This window comes from Chenopodium album, chromosome 5 (genome assembly GCF_948465745.1).
Source record: "Chenopodium album chromosome 5, dcCheAlbu1.1, whole genome shotgun sequence".
Classification (NCBI taxonomy): domain Eukaryota; kingdom Viridiplantae; phylum Streptophyta; class Magnoliopsida; order Caryophyllales; family Amaranthaceae; genus Chenopodium; species Chenopodium album.
In genome coordinates this window covers 14,783,487-14,806,441 of record NC_137838.1, presented here as the reverse complement: position 1 = coordinate 14,806,441, position 22,955 = coordinate 14,783,487, and the positions used below count along the sequence as shown (strand labels likewise).

The window sequence follows — 22,955 nt, the reverse complement described above, 5'->3', positions numbered from 1 at the left end:
TGGTATGAAAGGATCGGATATGCCTTATCCTTTGTGTTGTTCATGGTCCAAAGAAAAGTAAAGTTCAATGAATTTAACTAGTGAGGAACAACATATCAATAATATGTTTTTTTTTTTTTTTTTTTTGGAGGAAAATAATATGTTATACTTGGTAGTTTTTTTTTTTATTCAAAATGAGACAAAGCCAAGGATAAACAAAATAACAAAAACCCAAAAAAGAACAAAAAGCAAGAACTAAAAAATTAGGGAGGAACTAAGCGTGGGAAAGCCACCCCCCTAGCATCCTCCGCTAAGATACTACTAAGAACTAAAGGAACAAAATTAAGAATATCAAAATACGTGTCTTGAGTGACTCCGCGGTTGGCCAACCAATCCGCTGCGCGATTTCCTTCACGATAAATATGAGCAACCTTGACTTCCCATCCTTCATCATTGAGCATATCCAAGCATCAATTAAGTTCATGTACGTTTTCACCACTTGATGCTTTCCCCTGCTTTAGGATTTGAATGCAAGCAAGGTTGTCTAATTGTACCTCCAAGCGTTCAATATGTAGATTTCTAGCTAGTTTATGACCTCGGCCTCGTGTAAGAGCTAGAACTTCAGCTCTAAAAGTTGTGCAACGACCAAAGTTCGTAGAGAAGCCAGATATGAGGTTACCTTCATGATCTATGATGATCCCTCCATCCCCTGCCAGACCTGGACACGGGACACCCTTTAGCAGCACCGTACCATCACAATTGAGTACATACCACCCCCAATTAGGAGCTAACTAGGAGATATGTTGTTGCTGTTTTGCTTGCCTTGAACTGGAAGCAGCCTCCTGGCCGAAAAAATCACGTGCCAGAGAGGGAGTGAGAACTAAATTCCATACTTGCTTTGCTACTGGGCAATCTCTTAAGATGTGGAGGGAACTTTCTTCCATATGACCACAAATGAAGCAATTGGGATCTTTAGTGAGTTGCCTTTTGAACCTGTTTTGATTCCCAAGGACTCTGTCATGGCAAGCTAACCATTAAAACGCACGCACACGCTGCTGAACAGGTTCCTTCCATACAAGGTTCCAGAATTCTTCCTCGAGGCTGTCAGTTTCATGGTGCATGATGCTCAAAACAGATTTGATTGTAAATTTACCCTTGGAGTCTCCCTTCCAATAAATCAAATCTCTGATATTCGCGGGTCAGCTCTAACTTCATGATTTTGTAAGAGCTTCAAGGTATCCGAATCTAAGTAAGGGGTAAAGATGTTCCACCTCCAGCCATGATCAGTTTCCCACATGTTTTCCACTGTTGCGGCTGCTAATTCCATGGGAATAGGACCAGTAGCCAATGTTGGGGTTTGGTGAGTCCGACTCACCGCGGAAACATACCCAAAAAACAAGACCTCACTCGCAATAAATAAAACCATAAACATAATTAACTTAATGACAAAATTAAGATAATAAGATTAACTTTGAAGAGTGCTTCGCCCGACCACTAGGGCTCTTACTTGATAGCTAGCCTTGAAATTACGAAGGCCTCCAACGATGATCCACCCACAACTCGAACACCGACTAGGTCCAATGCCTTGGAGTTAGCAAGGCCCGACCGAAACCCGAGTAATAAATAAAATCTAGTGATCCCTTTTCCAACTCTTACTCAAGCAAGTAATCCCAAGCCATGCCTTGGCTATTTATAAGGAAAGCTTCCTTGTAAATTCCACTCATCTTTCAATGTGGGACTTTTTCACAAAAATATCCCACATGGAAAGATTGATGAATTCAACCCTTAGTTAAATAAACCAATATGAACAAGTAACAAGTGTCACATGGTTAGGTGAGGACCACTTTCTCACTTGGTCCCCAAGGAAACTCACATGCATTGTGAGCTAACCATGTGTCACCCAACCTTGAGCCCCAAGTTGGGTTCGGTTGGGCCACTTTCTTTTGGCCCGTGTCCATGACCCGTCACCCGGGTCCATGACCCCCTTGCCACATGCGCTGCCACCATGGCACGCTTCCAACGTGGCATGCTGCGTGGCTGCTGCCACGTGGCACGCTCCTATTTGGCGCGCTTCCCTTATTTTTGCATGACTAGGGTTTTTGCTTGTTACTTGAAGCATTTTCCCGTCTCGCCAATTCCTGAATTTTGGCTTGACATTTAAGATTCTACGACGCTCGGTTTCGAAGCTCCAAGCTCGAATTTCCGACGTCTAAATATAAATTACTCGGTCGACTCATTAATTACTTCCGTATTAATTCGTCGCTTTGGATCATTAGTTGCTTGGGTGTGACCCAAAGGGTTCAGTCAAGATTAAGCTGTAATATTAATTATGCATTAATATTCCTGATCGGAAGCGGCCTCCACCCAGGCATTCCGATCACTTGACCTTACTGAATATATTAGCTTTCTAATAATTCTGAACCCACTATCAGAATAATACACTTGTTCGAAGGAAACCATTCTTTTCAATCTCCCTCTTGTCCTTCCGAACAAGTATGCTTTTAGTGTAGAGCCCTTTTCCTATGTCGCTTAATGCCTCTTCATGAACTACAAGGTAAGATTTATTTTTCATCCTTATTACATCCAGAACTATTTCTCGATTCCGAGTCCGACTATCAATAAACAAATTATTTCTAAAATCCATCCAAGCACGGCCATGCATTTTTACAGTCTCGCTCTACGAGAGGCCTTGTAAACAACAAAGACATCTTCCCTATTTTAGTAGGGGGACATTTCCAGTCTTGTAATGTAGCTTCTCTTACTAAGAGGACATAGCCGCCCGAGTGATGCCGTTATAATCCCCTATTACGGCAGACGTTTGACAATCATCAAAGCAGACTAGTACTCAACAAGAAAGCTCACAATACTCATGGTCGGGGAAAAAGGTTCCGATAGCAATAATGAGAAGTATATATACTTATGACGATTTTTATCTCTTAAAGTATTCTTATAGGTCAATCCAGTATGGTTCTAAACCAATACATGTGCAAATGATTCATGACAATCATGTCCTTGTAGCACAAGAAACGGTGCTATAAATCAAACTACACACTAATCTCAAATGGTCATTAATCGTCCATCGTTTAAATGACCTCGATTAGGGATAATTTTCGATTATAATATTCAATGTTCACTTACCAAGACTGGTCTTGATACCCTATATTTTGAATATTCCAAGAATCGAATGGACTCATTATTTAATTCTAAACCACAATTAAATAGCAAACGGAGTGATAAAAAATTGCATGAAATTTTAAATTACTCCAAAACCTGAATGGTTCATCTTATGATAAATGGTTTTCCGAATGTTTTAAGAGTATCACTCTTTATAAAACATCTATAGTTAATTGGACCTTTGTTTTGGCTTTTTCTTTAATTTGGGCTAGTCTTTTGTGTTTTGTGGCTTATCCAATTATCCATAAGTATTCTTAACTTCGATCCAACACGAAGATGGTTTTATTTATCGTCATTGCACTTCCTGTCGAGACAGGAGGCCAAAAGTAGATGTCTACACCTTAATTTTCTCAAAACACTTTTGACAAAGTAAACATATGTTGATATAAAGATTCTCCAAAAACCGATTTTCCAAAAAGATAGGCACGAACAAAACAGAAAATCTTTTCAAAAAAGATATTTTAACTTAAAAAGATATTTTCGAAAATTAACAAGTTAAAATATGGAAAATTAAATCTATATCATATAAAATTAAATCCACTTAAATCCTAAATTATCATTGTACTTAGCATAAATACAAGAAGCCTAAAATAAAGATAAAAATACATTAGACTCCTTGAAACTCTGAGCTCGAAGCTTCAGTTCCTCATGCAAGGAACTCGCCTTTGAAGATTCAACTCTGGAGCTTGTTCCTCATTAAAGGAACACGACTTGTGATTGGCTTCTTTATCCTTCCATAGCTGACTTAGACCTTGTTCCATACTCCATTCTTACTCAGAATTTCATAGCATAAACCTGTTATTAATCAAAGCTAAAAACGAAAGTTAAACTTATATGGGTTTGCTTAGGTTCCTTGAGTCATCATCAAAACTTAAGGTCAACATAACTGTAATAAATGCTTGTCAATATGCATCTAACTACTATTGATTTTGAGTTATTGGAGACCAGCAAATAATCGGTTCAATAGTTTTGTGTTGATGCTTGTCAAGTATTTACAATCATGTTCAGTTTGAGCTCCCTCATTACCTTTTTTGAGAGAGACTGGTCTTCTCAATCCCCTGAATGTTGTTGCACATAAACGACAATGTCAGTGTCGTGCCAAGGCTGCAAGGCATACAACTTATGATGCAGAGCTTGGAGCTTCCTTGTCAGGGACTTAATCATGTCTATTACCTTAGATTTGTGTATTATAAAGGTTTTGGGGTCATGTTGATGTTTAATAGCGGATATGCAGTGTGTAAATTTGGTATTTCTATAGCTATGACTAGCTTTGGTGGTGCATTTACCTTTGATAACCTAATTAGGAGGTATTCTGCTTGTATATTTAGGACTCTAGGAATATCTTTTGTGCAGCATCTACCAATCCCAATTCCCAACCTTATTGGACGGCATTTTGCTTGTAACTTGGTATTTCTATATCTTTTGTACGGCAGTAGTCATCACATGGACGCATGGTAAGAGCGTAAGAGAAACCAATAAGGAAATTCAAGCTTCACGGCGTCCAATATTGGCAATATATGTAGAGACATCCACAAACCAGCATTTTCAATGGTTATACCCTGTAATGCATAGATGAATATTAGAATATAGCAGGATAAGCCATAAAATCAGAATCAACGTAAGGAACTAATGAAAACCAAATTGAAGTGAACATACATGTTCATTGGACTTAAGGCCAAGGGTTTTGAGCTTATAAGAGGCATCTCAGGTCTGAGGCACTGCAGTATCAGAAATATACTAGTAAAAAGATATTCAGTTGCTGCAGCAATCACAATTGTTTTACCTGCAGAGCACATCTCCAACCCATTTTCTTTGGAATAATTTTATGTTGATGACTACACGGAATAATCAAATTTGGTTCATGTTAGCCGACCCCACTTTTGGGATTAAGGCTTTGATTGATTGATTGATATATAACATGTAAATTCTCTCCTGCATCATTGCAAGAAAATGTTTCTGCAAGGGCTCACAAAAATAAAAATAAAATTACTAATAGTCTCTTACAAAGAAAACAGATAATAATAGATTAGTGTGATGCATATAATCTGTAAGGTTCTAACGTCAAATTCAATTGATCAAGCAAACTCTTTAAAATCTTTCATTTATATGTGTTTGAGATAATAGAAATACTTTCAGGCTTAAATTTTAGAGCTATGGATTGTTGATAAAAATTGAGCAACATTCAACACTAGTTAGCTAGGAGTTTCTCTGAAAAACAAGAAATCAAGAATACAGATAATTTTCAAGTCAATATCCACCCTCATTTATTTTTAATAATCTTTGGTTGCAATGACAAATTTATTATAGGCGATTTACTTTTAATAATCCCAACTAAGGTTTATTATCAAATAATCCAAACTATTTGATATAGCAGCTCACATGTAAGAAAGCTAGAGCCTATTGCCAATTAAGGTCATCACAAAAATTTATCATCAATTTGCAGCTCACAATCACCACCGCTTCACGGTATTGCTCAAAATTCAAGTCAAATAACCATTACCAACAGAGTTTCTACAGAACCATAAAATAACTAGATTGATAGATACATCAGAGAGCAAATGTAAATGAAATGCTTGACCAACATTATCCATGTAATATTCTTAGTTCTATTGGTTAAATTCCAAGGTAGGTTTAATCTTAAAACTCAGTCAAATTTGATTGATGATCAATCAATCAATCAATCAATCAATCATCAAATTTGATTGATGATGAACTATGTATTTAAATACCTCTAGACATGCATCCAATTTGTCAGGTATGAATTGTGATTTGCGACCAATATCACCATCTAATCAGTCAGGTACTCGGTATGTAGACCTCCCCTCACCTAAGTGACTCATTCATGCAAAGAAAAAAAAAAATCAACATCAACTACACAGAACTTATCCGGCAAAGACAAGTTAAGCTAATAGCCTAAGGGCTAGATGCTATGACTACTGTACAGAAGTTCTATTTCAAACTCAAGAGTAGAAATATGCATTACCCTGTCAACAATGAGCTTCCAATATAAGTAGGGACACCCATGAACCACCATTTTCAAGGGTTATATATATACCCTGCAATGCAGAGATGAATATTAGAATGTTATAGCACTAGCCACAAAACCAGAATCAACATAAAGTACTAGTGAAAACCAAGTTCAATTAAACGTACATGTTCATTGGACTTACATAAGCCCAAGGGATTTGAGCTTATAAGAGAATCTATAGTTCGAGACTTTGAGGCACTGCTAAAATCAGAAATTTATTTAGTACAAAGATCTTCAGTTGCTGCAGCCAAGCTTGACAAAATTACATCTATTTGCAAATGAACCCAACACCACCACCCACTATCTTAACCTATAGCAGGCGACAGAAGAAGCAGCAGCAGCAGCCGACCAACAACAACAACAAGCCGTGCCCACTACAAGGTCAGGCAGAGGACCGTTAAAGTGCAACAGACAAGCAACCTTGGCTATTGTTTGTTACTGTGGTAAAGTTAGAAGAAGACAAGAGTAGTACTAGTAGCAATTAAGGCTGTGTTGGCCAACCCTTGTAAGGTAGTATTAGTATAAATAGAAGTGGTCTAGAGTAGAGAAGTTTGTCCAGAAATAATTTGTATTTTGACATTTGAAAGTAATGGCCTAAAGCCATTAACGCATTTTCGAAAGCTTTAAGCTAATACAAACTACAACCTTCCTTCTATTTTATCTATCTCTTGAGTGAAACACGCTAGTCCGTTGCACTATTTTACCTGCATGCACATCTCCAACTCATTTTCTTTGGAATAATTTTGTCACAATAATAACCTGCAGCAAATTGTAAATTTTCCTCCCATTGTAAAAGCTTCACTTCATGTAACACATGAAATATCTGATCTAATGCGTTATCACAAATGAATGTTCTGCAAAGGCGCACAGAAATAATAATTACTAATAGTCACTTACAAACACAGAGCAAGTAGGGCTATTGATTAGTACTATATCTTTGGTTGAAATGACAACGTACTTCAAAGGAACAAAAGTTGCAGTGATAAAGTAATAAAGCAGCTTACATGTAAGACAGCTAGAGCTTCCTGCCAAGGTCATCATCATTACTGAAAATTCTTATGCCAAATAACCATTAACAGCATAGTTTCTGCAGAATCATAAAACAATTAGATTGATAGATGCATCAGAAAGCAAATGGAAATGTAATACTTGTCCACGTAACCTTCTTATCTCGCTTAGTTAAATTCTTATTTCCTAGGTAGATCTAATCTTAAACTCATTCACATTTGATTGATGATAAACTATGTTTTTAAATACCTCTAAACATAAAAAAAATCTTCTGTATTTGAGCATGAACGTTGATCAATACCACCATCCAATCAGTCGGGAACGTAGACCTCCCCTCACCTAATTCAAAGAGTAAGATAAACAAAAATGAAAAAATAAAAAATAAAAAAGCAACACTCAACATCAACAGCATTAAATATATCTGACAAAGACAAGTTAAGCCAACAACATGCTGCTTTTTTTTCCCCTGCTTGTAAAGTTCAGAAGACCATAAGGAAAAAAATTTGTTTGAGATAGAAGTACAATATCCACAATGTCTGTTTATTACTTGTGAAAATATCCCAACTAAAGGACTGACTTACCCCATGTCAGCTGTTACTAGCCAGCCCCAACCACAAAACTGTAATCGCTCAATGAGTCAATAGCTTTGTTAAAGACGATACAAAGCATACATAGGTGTTATGATTAACACAGTTTTGGGAAGCTGCTATGACATCCATAAAGAAGCTCCATTTCAGATTGACTAGGAGTAGAAATGTGCTATTACCCTGTCAACAATGAGCAATTGAGCATCACTCTTACTTTTTTGTCTTTTAAAAAACACAAATACCTGAGCCCTTTCCCTCGATAATGCAATTAATTCATTAGTTGAATGAGAAACCACTTCACTGATCCATAATCATCAGCTGAATGAGAAATGGCTCTTTTACTAGTAAAACTGTAAAACCATTTTAACCATTTTTTACCACTATGTTGGGAAAAATACCATTGTATAGGGAAACCGCTATTTCAAGTAGTAAATTGATTAACAAAGATGATATGTTACGTTACCTTAAACTCTTTGATGATGATTGCTGTGTAACTATGTTGATGATGATGGTTGACTTCAATAATCTGCAATTTCAAGATTAGGAATGTGGCATATTTTGGGCCAGTCTTCCCCCTTTGAATTTTGGCATCTGAAGCGGAGCTCAGTGTTGGAAAACTTCATTCCAAATGTAGTGAAGGGGTGAGGCAGCGCATTTCTTCTGGCAATGATTTCAGTTTGTAGCATCCATCAAGCTTGAGGGATTGAAGGGATGTCAAGTATTGGATCCCCTTTGGCAGTATTACATCATTGAAATTACTTAATCTCAAGGAAGAAAGAGAGTGAAGAGATTTCCAGGGAATCCCTTGTGAATTGCCATCTAATGTAAGGGATTTTAGGTTGGTGAGATGCTCTATTTCCAGATTCTCCAATCCCCAGCAATGCCTTATTTCGAGGTCTTGAAGAGAAGAGGCGAAACTTTGTAATCTCTCCATAATTGTTCCCAAATTATCTATCTCATTAAATTTTATACAAAAAGCACTTCTAACAAACTCCTTACACAGGGAATTGAAAACGCATGAATTATCTATGACTAACCTCTCTTGAGACATTGGATTGCTGTGAACTATACCTAGTCGCATAAAATTTGTCAGTGATTCATTGTAAAGATGCATTTTTTTTACAAGTGGACATGGAGGAATGTACGTCAATCTCTCGCAACGTCTAATATTCAATTCACAGAGACGAGGAAATGACGGAATGAAAACAGCTTCCTTCTCCATCCCTGTAACATCTCTCCACCATCCTTTTAATTTTTGCATTCTAACGAGCTCTAAATTCTCAAGAGACGGGAAGAATAAAGCTGATGGAGATGGTGCATAGCTCTCTATGTACTCAACATTTTCCAGACTCTCAAGGTGAAGGGTTTTGAGAAGGCAAAGTTGACTCAGTGATGATGGCAGATATTTCAGCTCTTTACATCGTGTCAAGTCAATACTCACAAGCCCTGACGCCCAACCTGGCAATTTGGTACCGCCGTACTTCTTCACACTCAACTTCTGAAATTGAAATTGGTGGACAAATAGCAGGCTATTGAGAAATGTTTCTTGACTTTGTTTGTGATTAGACTCAAGTTTATACCATAACTTCAAAGACTCAAGTTTTACAAACATACATTCAGTTAATGGCACATTATCTGACTTCACATGATGTCTAACGTATAGATCATTTCTGAGGTTACTATTAATAAGAGCTATCAGGTCTCTGAGCTTACCTTCTTTATCTTGCTTCAAATCATTATCATCCCCACACACTACATACATCGTTAGTGTGTGAAGATTTGTTAATTTAACCATCCCTGCTGGCATATGAGTCAAGCTACCACATCCATATATATCCAACACCCTAAGATTTACTAGTTTACTTGTGTCCTCTGGCAACTCCTTTAGTTTCCAGCAATCAAACAGATTCAATGTCTGCAAATTGTGAAGCTTGGTGATCGATTTAGGGAGCATCTCCAAGTTTTCACTATATGAGAGATCAAGGTACCTCAAGTGTAATAATTTACCTACTTTATCGGTTAAGTTTCTTCTTAAATATCCATGCAGATCCAATACCCTTAAACAACTAAAATTTGAAATAATTGCATCCACTTCATTTGAAGCAATTGCACTCATATCACTAATAATAGATACAAGACAGTTCAAATAGGTACGTAATGATTTACTTGGATACTTACTTGAGTGAAACCAGGTAGTCAGACTTTCAATACTATCAATAGATAGATGCCGAACTTTCCCTTCTAAATCATTTATATAAGCCGTCATTGACAATGACTCTTTTGTTGCTACATTTCGAGCAAGGTCATGCATGAGATCATGCATCTTAAATGAATAAACCTCACCACGTGGGTCTCTTCCAACGTTTTGGAAAAAACATCTATGCAATAAAATTGATATATATTTTTCACCACATCTTCCATGCTCTCATTTTTAGCACTTGGAACAAGATATCCTTGTGCCATCCAAAGCTGAATTAACTCTACTTTATAAATTTTATAGTCCTTGGGGAAGAGTGAACAAAAGCTAAAACAAGTTTTTAACTCAGGAGTAAGGTGATAATAGCTAAACATTAATGTAGGCATTATGCCGCCCTCACCGTCACACATGTTAGCCAAATCATTACTTTTGAATGACTGCCAAGTTGCTATATCCTGATTACGCAACAAACTGGCCACCACCCTTATGGAGAGAGGCACATTGGCACATTTTATCACAATATCTCTTCCTATCTCGACAAGGCCAGTGGTTGCTTCGTCTTCCTTCTGACCAAGTGATATCTTCTTGAACAATGCCCAAGAATCCTCTACGGATAAACCTGGTAACTCATGAATTGGATAGTTTCCAATAGCTCCTGCAACCTTTCTGGAGCGGCTAGTCACCAAAATCCTACTTCCCCTTCCACCTAAAATCAAGAAGTTTTTCAACTCATCCCATTTTCTACCGTTCTCATACCATACATCATCTAAAACAAGCAAAAATCTTTTCCCTCCTATCTTATTTCGAACTTCTTTGTGCAGGCCCTCAAATCCTAGCTCATTCATCTCAAGCATTTTACCTAAAATATCTTTTGTATCAAAATTTTCAGACACACAAACCCATTACATGTCATCTTTGAATACTTCTTTAATTCTATTATCACTAAACACAAGTTGGGCAAGAGCAGTTTTACCCAACCCCCCAATACCCACAAAAGTCACAAAAGATATGTTATCCTCCAAGTCATCTTTTAACAACAAATCTACAATAGCCTCCTTGTCTATATCTCTCCCAATAATATCCTGCTCGTACACATAAGAGCAGGTTTCCTCTCTCCTTTTCACAGGCTTATAAAGCTCACTAAACCCAAAATCCCTACGGTTTTTAGCCAAGCCATCCAACTTCTCCCTAAGAGTCTCAATCTCTTTTGACATATTGATAGCAAATTTCAATTGGTTATTAGAAGAGAAGAAACGGCGTACCTTCTTCATAACCTTACCACCGGGCGTTTTTTCTAACTGGTGAGCAACAGTGTTGAATTCATCCAACAGATCATCAGCTTCGTAGACAGCATCCTTGAGGTTCTTGACCCAGTTTTGGCCTCCATTTGTGAGTTCCTGAAACTCGGAGTCAGCATCCCGGAGAGCACTCTTGATGGTATCGACAGTTTGGATCAGCTTTTCAAGCTCAGATTCATATTTGATGGTGGAGCATAGCTTTCGCACTTCTGCACACTGTAACGTCGCAAACAGCGTCTGAGCAACAGCAAGTGCAGTAGCAGCGTCCATGTTACGGTAAAGTTTTCAAGAAGAAAAGGCAGAAAAAGGATGAAGCTAATAAGTGTAGTATGGTACTCAGATCTTTTTGGTTGGTGAGAAATGCAAGCTCTACAATGGTCTTTTAATAACGGATGAACCTTAGTTTCGATTACATAGGATGCTTAACGGTCCTCTCTAAGATTAACGGAAAGAAATTTTAAGTTTAACATTTTAAAAACTATATTCACATGCATTTGAACTGCCTAATGACCAATTTTATACAAGTCCCTTAAATTAATTCACAGTACAGTAAAAAGCCACATGATTTGGTTGGTTGTTTGAAGACCGAACGCAAACCCGCGCGCATGGAATGAATCAATCCTCCATATTCAGCGCAAGTATCCAAACTTCCAAAGTTGTATGAACACTGTAATTTATTTAATATTTATCCTCCCTAGTATATCAGTTTAATTTTTTTTTTTTTTTTTTTTTTTGACATATAGTTTAATATTTTTAAAACTGCATTCACATGTAGTTGAACTGCCCATTTATCAGTTTTATATGTCCCTTTAAAAATACTATCACTTTTCTATCGGTGCAAGAGACCAATATAAAAAAATAAAAAATAAAAAAAAATAAAAAAATAAAAAAATAAAAAAATAAAAAAAACAAATCTCCATACACAAATGTCTAAACGGGAAGAACTGAACCAGATATATCAAGACGAAAGAAACAGAATACTGTAATAAATTGTTAACAAGAGAAAATACAGTATATCTACATGTGTATAATGTGCACTGGTTCTTACATTTGCAGACAACTCCATTGAAGTCAATTAGAAAGTCGTTGCAGGTTGTAACAAAGATATCAAGATTGAGTCCAACAATTTTCGTGCTGCATCTTGCACCAAACAAAAATGAACTGAATTAAAAATTTTAAAATAAAAGAATTACAGATATATCATACAAAAGGTGCAGTTTCTAGCAGTCTCAAAAGTCAAAACTTTTCAAAAATCCGGGATATAAGAAAGCAAATTCTTGGTGCAGTACTTATTCACAACAGACAGCCTGGTGTTCCTTTTGCAACTTCTCCCATAAGCACAGCACCTTCCTTGGGTTTTGATAATGTGCGAGGATGTAATCAGCATCACATCCAGTATGGTGAAAACGATCATCACTGATGTATTTAACTTCATGGCCACTGTCCTTGTATTTCTCAATCCAAATGCCCATAGCAACATCCTCTAATTTAAAAAGCTGAAATGGGAGTTAAAAAGAATATTAAAGCAGGCTAATACATCAAGGTTTCAGGGTCCTTTTTTAATGTCCATTGTATTGCTTTGGAAAAAAAAAAACTCTCCCAAGGTGTCTTTCTATTTATTAGAACAAAGTTCCAATTAGAATTAAGTTCAAAATGAGATCCAACTTCGTCCCTCAAAAGTAAGCAAAACTACATTAAAGTGAATAGTATTGATACAAAAGATAAATATTCACTTTATGCACTATTTATACTTGATTTTTATTCATCTGTTAACCAAGAAAACACATTAGTTCATAATCGTCAGAGTATCAAACATAAGCATTAAAAACAAATTTAATAGGATCTTTGATAAATAAATGTTTAACATAATAAGTTTATGTTCATTTGAATTTAAAAGTATTAGAGAAGAGAAAAAAAAAACCTAATAATAGTCCCTCGGTTTTATTTTTTAACCCATTTTGACATTTTACACTATTCACATTTCCCACTTTGACTATATTGGTGATTTACATAATGTGAAAAACAGTCATATGAGACATTATTAGATTCATCTCAATGTATGGTTTCGAAATATCAACATTTTATAATTTTTACTTATTGAAAATCAATAATATAGTTGAAGTTCCGCACTTGCATGAAAAGTGGAAATGGTTAAATTAAAAAGAAACATGCAGCATAATAAATAAATTCTCTCTTACTTTATCTTTTTTCTTATACTCACAATAGTCACCGACCTTTTACTCTCTCTCTCTCTCCTACTTAAACAACATTTTCCTTACAAACACTCATGTTTTCCAAAATTTTCTTAATCTACACATGAAGTGATGAAACTGAATAGAACACAAAAAAATGGAGGTATTACATGAAAGTAGGGGTTAAAAAAAGTTTTTCCAACATGTCGGGAGAGAAATGAATATATTTAAAAGTTAAGGGTACCAGGATATAAAGTGATGTCAAGGTATCAAATCAAGAATTACTATAAAAAAATTTCAAATCCAAATAAAGTGGTATTAGAAGATATGCCTTAGCCCTTGTGCAGTTCATGGTCTTGTAGAAAAAAGAAAGTTTAATCCAGTGAAAAACAACATATCACTAATATAGTAACATGCATTAAAATGAGTGCAATTAGGCAGGAGAAATCTCCATCAATGCAAAAACTGAAGAAAAGCTAGGCCAGCTAAACAGCTAGGGCACACGTTAATTCTAAAGGGCTACATCACCTTTCCATAATGTTTTAATGGAAATATATCTACATGTCTTTACTTTTTATATTATGATGGCTGTCATAAGAATATTAAACTACAACAGGAATAATCATTTGAGACACAAAAGGAAACCTTTTTGTATTCTTAAACAATTCTATCCTTACTTGTATTCTTAAACAATTCTATCCATACTGTTTAGTTTATATATCCCATTTCCTTGTTTAGTTCTTAAGCTCCATGTCACTTCATGTAAATAAAAGGGGGGAAAATCTCACATAACCAGTTACCTTAAGATCTCTTTCCTGATGACTACGCACGATATATTTGGCAATGTCACGGGAAATTATATAGCCTGGACCGTGAGCCCATGGAGGAAATGAATCTTTTGGCCATTCCTACAAAGCAGGAGCTTGGTAAAGGACTTAAGGTAATGCATAAATGTCACACTTCAGATAAAATTTAATGAACATTATAGGACAATAAATGATACCTCTTCGCTAACAAACCATTTGCTATCTTGGTCCCTGTGGGGAGATGACTGAAATGATATGAGACCATACAGGAGACCACTAGCAGTCTTCTCCTTAAGACTTGAAAGCACTACATCAACTCTCACAAAAGCATCATCATCGATCTTCATTATATATTTAGCTGGGATAATTTTGGTCTGCAATTTAGCGGAAAATGTAAATAGATACTCTTCTGAATTAATCTAAATGTAATAAATCCTTTGTTACAGTTTCATTGCAACTCATCTTTTTCTCACTATAACAGAAAAATGAAAACTTGTTCTTTTCTTTTTCTCGTGCACAAGGTTGGAAGTCATTACTTGCCAGTTGCATCTATTGTCAAAAGCAAGTCAATCATAATTTATAATTTATAATTAAGATAGCACTTGCTTGGATGCTTTTTTTGCAGAATCAAGAAGATAAACCCCATGAAATACTCCCACTGTCCCAAAAGTATTAGGCATCAGGTACATTGGATTTGCAGTTATTTTTAAGAATTTTAGCTATAACCCTAACAATACTTCACCGTTTGAAATTTCTCACATCCCTACTATACCATAATAATCTCTTTGGAAAAAAAGAAGGTCATGCATGCAAGTCATCTATCAAATTTTATTCACCCCTTTATAATATTACCATATATTATAAACTTGTACAATCTAATCTTGTACAATCTTTGACTCTTTGTGTTTATCCTTTTTGACTGATACTACCAGAGTACAACTTACCATCTTTGTTCACTGCCTCTCATTATTTTACCGTTTCACTGAGTGAACATCCAAATAAACATAAACTGCTGGAGCCTATCTCCGTTATTATCTCTGCTGCCCCGGTACTGAATTCCCAATTTCATACATGAACATTTTGCTAAGTACTAATACAAGTTTAATCTTTCATTTGCTTTTTCTTAAATATTGGGAAATATTGGACTGATTAGGGGTTGAAGCTTAGAAACTAAACACTGACATACAGCGAGATGGTAAAAGCAAACAAATTCTGCAAACCCCACTCAGCGAGATGTTACCAATAAGTTAATTTAAGGGCTAATATGTTTTGATGTGTTAGGTTTAGGGTTCATAAGCACAAACTACTCAAAATTCAAGACCAACAAGGGCTACACAAGCAAAATTCACAATTACTACAAGTTTTAACAAGCTTGGGAAATTCAAGTTCATGGCCAATAGATAGCTTCAGATAAGTCAAGTTAAAGACTAATAAATTCACAGATGTTCAGATAAGGTAAAGACACATCCTAAAATAAGGCAATATTTGATTGGAGCATAATCTAAGCAGGTAGAAGCGAACAGTAGCTGCATGAGTTATAAAGCTAATAAAGATAGTCTCTAAACATTGTTCACTGAAGAATATCTTGGTTAATAAAATGCATTAGCAGCCACCTACCCCAAGTATGCAAACCGCGATTGTTTTCAAGCTGATCAAACTGTAATAGTCAACAAAAGGCATCAGCTGAATGTCTCCATATGCTTGAGCCTCTTTCCACAAGTCAAGATTTACCTCTGCATTCTTGTGCTGCATAAAGTAGATGAAAAGATCATATAGTTGCTCATGAATAGTAGCATAGCTTTAAAATAAGTGGTAAAAGGGGTGTAAATCTCTAAAGCATAGCTACCTATTATTTACTAGCAGCATTAGATACACTTTTTCATCCAGATCAGCTATAAGTACCTATTACATACTAGCAGCAATAAATACACTTTTCATCCGGATCAGCTATAAGTTTATTGCTTAAAAAGATGCTTCAGAATAATAGCATTACTTACAAAACCAATAAGAAAGCGTACAGCTACAATCCCCGAGCGAACAGCTTCATATTGCATCCAAGACCTCCTTAAGGCCATTCTGCGTTCAAAGTTGTTTCCAGTTGAGAAAACTCCAACAAGTAACACAACTCTGCTTTTAAGCAATGATGGGGCTTTGAGTTGATCAACGTCAAAAACTATATCAAGATCTTCTGATACAGGAAGACCTTTGGCTATGCCAGACAAGATGCTCACACCTCCAGTCACTTTGACTTTACTAACCAGCCACGGCTCCAAGTTCTGCAACCATAAAGAAAGAAGAAACAGCTGTCACTATTAATTTGTCCAGAAATATTATGTTGAGTTTTTATTTTATTTTTTTATCTTCATGAGCTGGTCACAATAATTCAGAGTGCATATATGTCATCTAAATTTTAAAGTTACCAAAAGATCATTATATGTTTATTATGATTATGATCTCACCTCTTTATATTTGAAGGCAGTTTCATGCCTTCCATTGACAGTCATGTGAAATCCTTCCAAACCAGCCCACAATGTGGCAGTGAATGGACTCCCTTCACTGAATGGGAAATTAGCTCTGATATGAGCATGAGCCACGGAATTGTTAATCTTCTTGTCACCAACAGGAAGACTCTTATTTTGATTTTCTTCCATGGCGCTTCTAATAAGTTGCTCATAGCAACTAGCCAGTCCATCAACTACAATTACAATATAGTTAGCCTTTCTTTATCATCCAAAAGACAGAGAGTGGGAAAGGGGTTCCTATATAGTCAAGGGAAATGTTTCTGAACTATTAAGTGGTTCATTGTACTCTCTGACAGATGAATAGTCTGTGCAGGACTGCAAGACATGAGGATATGATTTATACTGTCCTAATTGATTGTGTATAATCTCCATAATACAAAAAAGATAGTGAGGGACTAATCCAAAGCATCTCAATATTAGATTATTATATTTATGGATGCAATTAGCAGCAGTTCAATTGTTACATATTCTGACACACATGAGATGAAATTCACCTTGTATATAGTTTGTTGACCTTCCTCCAGGACATCTTTCTTCCTTGCCCCAGCCAACTTCATTAGTCCATGTATTTTGAACTATTACAGAATAATTTGTACTGTTTTCTTCTGGAAGGTAGACATTGTAATGCAAGATGATAGGAGGCTTTTGCTCATGTGGAAACCCCGCACCCTCAAGCTCAATTTGGAAACTTCTATTCCGTCCGTTGGGAATACCAATCAAAGTAACAGAAGAATCTTCAATCAGACCACACGGGAGCTCAAGAAGTCTCCTGCTACTATTCAAAGGCGCATCAAAAGTGCTAACACTAAAAGGACATTTTATTTCATTGGTTCTGTTAACATTGCCGTCATCACCAGCAGATTTACTTTTCTCCCACTTGATTATTGAAATTAACTCTCTCCAAGCAACAGAAGCTTCTTTTACGCCCTTACTTGTTTTAGGCAACCCATCTGACCTTAACAACACAGTACGCAACTGAGGCCATGTTGCAAAGCTTTTCATATCTTCTTTCGATGCATTTACAGTACTATACAAGTCACTAAGCCCTTCAACATCAATTAGATGCGGCTTCACTTTAATCTTTTCTACTTTTGTCACATTGATCTCAGAAGATTTTGCACTCGAACTGATTTCCTGTGCTTGTGAATCATTACTAGGATGGTTTCTAAAGAAGTCATAAGCTGATTGTTTAATTGGCTTAGGTGGTTGATTGCCAAAGTAGGTATACCTCACCACCAGAACGAAAGACAAAACTAAAATAAGGGTGCCCCCAGACCACTTCTTCATCCCCAATAGATAATTCACTCAACTATCACTAATATTGGAAGACATCCCATCAAACTCCCAAAAAATTTGCAAAGCCGCAAACCCAATCAAAAGTACACTAACAGTTCTGAACTACCATAGAGCACACGGTAGTAAGAATCAAACTCCCAAAAACCCGCAAACCCAATCAAAAGTACACTAACAGTTCTGAACTACCATAGAGCGCACAATAGTGAACATCAAACTCCCAAAAACCCGCAAACCCAATCAAACATGCAATAGCTGTCCTGGACTACAATAAATAGCACAATATATAGAGAGCATCAAACCCACAAATCCACAAACCCAATCAAATGTACACTAGCTACTTAGCTAACTATCCCCACTACAACAGATAGCACGATATATAGAGAGCTTTAAATCCGCAAACCCAATCTAGCAAAGACTTGCTGTTCTGAACTACCATGAACACCACAACATTGAGCAGCAAACTCCCAGAAAAATCTGCAAAACCGCAAACCCAATCAAAAGTACAATGGTTATTTGAAACTACAATAGAGAGCATCAAACTCCAACTCTAATTCAAAGTTGTTCTTTACTACACTACTGTAAATCCGCAATTTCAATAAAAAAATACCCAAATTCCAAGATTAACAGATAGCTTGAAGCTTCAATTGTGCCTAATGAAATAACAACAAATAATTAGTTCATAATGTTTAACTCCCATCAATATCACAATGTATAGAGATCTAATACCAACTTACAGACATATATATCCGACACCCACCAAAAATAAATTAAAAAAAAAAAAAAAAAAAAAAAAGAGAAATTGAAGGTCGTAAAACAGCTTAGAATTTGAAAAGTTTGTACTAGAAATTCCCAGTAAAATTACGAATATATGTTGAAGTATAAGCAACAAAGATTAGAGTAAACGTACCACAGCTTGAGAATCAAAAGAGAAAAGTACAATCTTTCAGATTTTGTTGACGGGAGTTGAGCAGAACTGGAAAAAGACACCTGCGCTTCTTTTGGTGGTCTCTTCTATCGAGGTAGTAAATTAGTCCAACTCATTGTAAATTGTACTCCATCCGTTTATAAATACTTGTTCTTACATGCGTGGAGTTTTAGGAGAAATTAGATAAAGTATAAAATATTGAGGTAGTGGGGTAGTTGAGAAAATAAAAAATTATAAAAAAACAAAAATAGTGGAAGAATAGGAAGAGAGAGTATTATGTTAGTTCCACTAAATGTGAAAAATAAATTAAATATTGTAAAATCTTTCCAAAAAAGAAAATAGAACAAGTATTTAAAAACGACCGAAAAATAAAAGTAGAGGAAGTATTTAAAAACGGATGGAGAAATAAGGGTTTTGACCGAACCGGTTATTATTAGAGGGAGTTCACTAAAATTAACTAATTAAGCAACCTCATTTTTTTATTTTTATTTTTATTTTTATTTTTTGAAGCAATTAAGCAACCTCATTTGGTATGAGTTGAATCCAAAATCTCTTAAATTTGCAGTATCTTACCGAGTGAGCAAAATATTGCTAAATTGCCATTTTTCTTCAATTTTCTATTGAAATAAGTTAATACTTCTTCCTAGGTGTTTGATTAGGAGCTTTTTTTTATTTATTTTTTTTTAACAAAGTTAAAGAGTTATTTAACCATTTCAAAAAGCTTTTTGGGGTGTTTAGATAGGAGCTATTTAAAAGAGCTCACATGAAGAGTTCTTTGAAAGAGTAATTTGCTTTTTCGTTGTTTAATGTATACAAAACAACTTATAATTATACGAGTAGTTAATTACCAAACACATTTACACAAAGAACTAATTACAATCAACTAATCAAAATAATTATGACAACAACTAAATACTAATTGTCAAACAAGGATTTCGTATTGAACTTATATCATTCAAAATGGTTGTTCATGTAGTTTGATCATCAATTTGAATATGGACTCTTTCCCCTTAATCCCACACATGCATAGACAATAGCATTGCCAACTCGGGTGAATGTTTGATTTTAGATCAAACTAATAGTTTCGGGCTAAATACATGTTAATTATATGCGAAATCGTTTGGATGGCAGGTTAATTGGTTTGGGGACATTTCTCTCCAGCGAAGACAAGGAATACATGTGCTCTTAGAGATTTCTTTTGCCCACACATGATGGCTATGAGATGTAAATGAGGCCACAAGTTGACCACAGATTATGTTGTCGTCAACTTATTGCCTATCTAGGTTATGATTTTCCTAACAAACATTGAAATCTCATTCATTGATAAAATTCATGATTCTATAAAGCAGACATTTATTGTATCAATGAGAAGTATTATACTATCTATATAATTATTAAGACGGTATAAGGGAATAAAGTAAATATTCATTATTGGTGATTAATATCATTTACTCCTTTTGATTGTTAGTTTGTAACTAATCTCTCTTTAGCTCTTTGACTTCAAGCTAAACAAGTGGCACAGCCAGATTGTACGATTCAGATAGATGGCTCTTGGGAGAAAGGTAATATCATTTACTTATTTACTTCTTTTGTTTGTTAGTTTCCAATGAACCGCCAGGATTCTCTCAAGTACATATAGGACGGGAAGGTTTTACTTTTGGTCCAAATATAGCACAGCCAGATTGTACGATTCAGATAGATGGCTCTTGGGAGAAAGGTAGTGGTCGAAGTGGTTTTTGTTGGGCTTTCAAGCTGAATGGAGGGGATTTCACGGATGCGGGAGCAGGCTTTGGTTTAGCAACTTCAGCTCTGCACTCGGAGGCGCAAGCCTATCTTGAAGCTTTAAAATGGGGAACTACTCAATGTTTCTCAAAAGTTCTTCTTTACTCGGACTCATTAAATCTGATCAGTCTCTTACGAAAGACAGATATTAATAATATTAGTATTTTCTGGATCTTATAGGATATTAAAAATTTGGAACTTAATTTTCGATGTTGTAACATTTTGAAAGTTGATAGGGATATGGTTCAACGAGCACATTTTCTGGCCAACAACAGCAGGACTAGTTTAATTAGCTTTACTTTAGACTTGTAATTTTATTGTGTTATGCTGATGTCAAAAAAAAAAAAAAAAAAAAAAAAAAAAAAAAAGCTCTTTGACTTCCATAATTGTTATGTTGGTTTTTCCATTTTTTATATTATAATTTCTAAAGTACACCACTCTCGCTCTCTACCTTAAAATTAAACTTTTATTCTCTCTTTTCCATTTTGAATATAATATAAGACCAGTCGACAATATTACAAGCTAATGTCCATGAACCCATTACATTTTAACATACCACTCACAACAACAAAAGAAATTAAAGTTTAATTCATGCGCCCTTCATGATGGAACCTTGGTGTTTAGGGTAAAAATTACAAGCTAGCGTCTGTGAACCCATCTCGATGTTGGAAGGATGCAAGGGATTACATTATTGGAGGGTGTTGGAAAAGTCTCGAAGGTTGACCGAAAAGCTCAAAAACTTTGACTGAAAACGTCAAACGTACAGCGGAGCTCTTTAGGATTCAAGGAGGAGTCACTTTCTCTCTCTAAAATTCTCTGGCTTCACTCTAAGATTCTCAAAGTTCGAAAGTAACAAAATGAAGTCAAATATCCTATATTTATAGGTTGAATTTATGAGGGCAAAATGGTAAATCCGTCTTTTCCGCCCAAGAATTCGAACGGTTACTTTTTTAAAAAGTTAACCTAGAATTCAAATGGTTAAAACCAATTCCGTCATTTAAATAGAGGGGAAACGAACAAGCTAACGGCGCGTCAAAATAGACTGCCAGGCAGCGGAATTCAAACCGCCATCCCGAAATCTCGAGTGACAGGTGTCCCCCTCAAAGGACAGTCGACATGTTCCGTCGACCTCAAGACTCAGGAATGTCGCCTAGAGGAATTTCAAGCGAACTGAACAAAGCGTTCAACCCAAGGGTAGAATCCCCAGTTAAGGCGGACGGTACTGTCTGCATAGCAAAGAAATGCTCAAACTCCTACGAATACTCAGACACATCTGGACGAGTAGAATATCAGAGGAGGCAGCCCATAGAGTACGAGTCACCCCATCTGAGGGGCAAATGTTTAGGGTTAAAATTACACCCAAAACGTGGACCAATCCAATAGTGACACGTGGCTCAATCAAAGGGCGACACGTAGGATGAAGACACGTATACAAGTCCTATAAAGAGCACCTGAAAAGGAAAGAAAACGACCTCCTTACATTAGGAGGCTCAAATCCCGAGAAAGCCGCAAAGCGGCGCCCCCTTAGGACACATGTCCTCTCCTGATTGCGCCGCCAATCAAAGCACATAATATTAGGGCAGCAAACCTAAGCGGCATAATTCTCCATCCCTATAAATACCCCAATCATTTATGATGAGAGGGGTGGATTATGACATAACATTCAATAGAGCATTATAACAGCTCCAACTTCTCTCTACTTTCTCTCTCTAGCCTTTTCGTTTTCCAGTTTCTAACTAGACCGTCGGAGGCAAATATTTCGGTAACAGAATATTCGTGTTTTGCAGGTGTCCGTGCCGTCTATCCAGAGAGCACGACCAGTGTCCCAGGGAAAATCACAAAAATACCCTAAACACTTGGATTTTTTTTTATTTATTTAATATTAAATCTTATTTCTCCTTAAAACATGCTTCATTCCTAAAAAAAAATACTGCAAAATTTACATTTGTATTCCTTAGACAAATGTTGTTGTGATATAAGGTCTATTCCGATTTACTGAAAACAAATTAACTGAACTGAAATAAACTGACTAGAGTTGATATAAATTGTTAATGAGAGAAGGAAATTAGGAAATACACTGAATTGAATTAAACTGAAATTAAGTTGAACGAAACATGCCCGTAGTTGTAGCTAGGGAGTGGAAGACGAAGATATTAATACA

At 36.0% G+C, this 22,955-nt stretch overlaps 2 protein-coding genes across 8 annotated transcripts; both read right to left on the bottom strand.

Annotated features, from left to right (window-relative positions):
* Positions 1-3,783: 3,783 nt before the first annotated feature.
* Positions 3,784-12,411, bottom strand: LOC145631961 (uncharacterized). Of its 3 annotated transcripts, none has more exons than XR_014112430.1 (7): positions 12,320-12,411; positions 11,236-11,487; positions 7,439-7,528; positions 7,186-7,268; positions 6,307-7,035; positions 4,810-6,209; positions 3,784-4,712 (listed from the first exon to the last, which is right to left on the bottom strand). XR_014112430.1 is itself a non-coding variant. In XM_081684203.1 (3 exons), exons 1-3 carry the CDS (start codon positions 12,335-12,337, stop codon positions 7,484-7,486), a joined length of 336 nt encoding a protein of 111 aa, XP_081540329.1. In that variant the 5' UTR covers positions 12,338-12,379; the 3' UTR covers positions 7,363-7,483. The 3 variants fall into 3 exon arrangements, 1 of the variants encoding a protein (XP_081540329.1); XR_014112429.1 differs by having other exon boundaries at positions 11,236-11,508; positions 12,320-12,379; XM_081684203.1 differs by lacking the exons at positions 3,784-4,712; positions 4,810-6,209; positions 6,307-7,035; positions 7,186-7,268 and having other exon boundaries at positions 7,363-7,528; positions 11,236-11,508; positions 12,320-12,379.
* On the bottom strand, positions 12,199-19,115 carry LOC145631960 (hydroxyproline O-galactosyltransferase GALT3-like). Of its 5 annotated transcripts, none has more exons than XM_081684202.1 (10): positions 18,995-19,108; positions 18,695-18,737; positions 17,286-18,561; positions 16,729-16,964; positions 16,267-16,545; positions 15,887-16,015; positions 14,467-14,643; positions 14,264-14,371; positions 12,561-12,767; positions 12,199-12,411 (listed from the first exon to the last, which is right to left on the bottom strand). In XM_081684202.1, exons 3-9 carry the CDS (start codon positions 18,076-18,078, stop codon positions 12,561-12,563), a joined length of 1,929 nt encoding a protein of 642 aa, XP_081540328.1. In that variant the 5' UTR covers positions 18,079-18,561; positions 18,695-18,737; positions 18,995-19,108; the 3' UTR covers positions 12,199-12,411. The 5 variants fall into 5 exon arrangements, with proteins under 5 accessions (XP_081540328.1, XP_081540327.1, XP_081540325.1 ...); XM_081684201.1 differs by having other exon boundaries at positions 12,199-12,405; XM_081684199.1 differs by having other exon boundaries at positions 12,199-12,767.
* Positions 19,116-22,955: the final 3,840 nt, after the last annotated feature.

Coding starts and splice junctions, on each gene's coding strand:
- LOC145631961 (XM_081684203.1), bottom strand. Junction 7,529..11,235: donor GTGGTAAGGTTATGAAGAAG/GTACGCCGTTTC, acceptor TCTTTGAATTAG/GTGAGGGGAGGTCTACGTTC.
- LOC145631960 (XM_081684200.1), bottom strand. CDS start 18,078: ATGAAGAAGTGGTCTGGGGGCACCCTTATTTTAGTTTTGTCTTTCGTT. Junction 16,965..17,285: donor GTCAACAAACTATATACAAG/GTGAATTTCATC, acceptor TTGTAATTGTAG/TTGATGGACTGGCTAGTTGC. Junction 14,644..15,886: donor TCGCGGTTTGCATACTTGGG/GTAGGTGGCTGC, acceptor GCTAAATTGCAG/ACCAAAATTATCCCAGCTAA.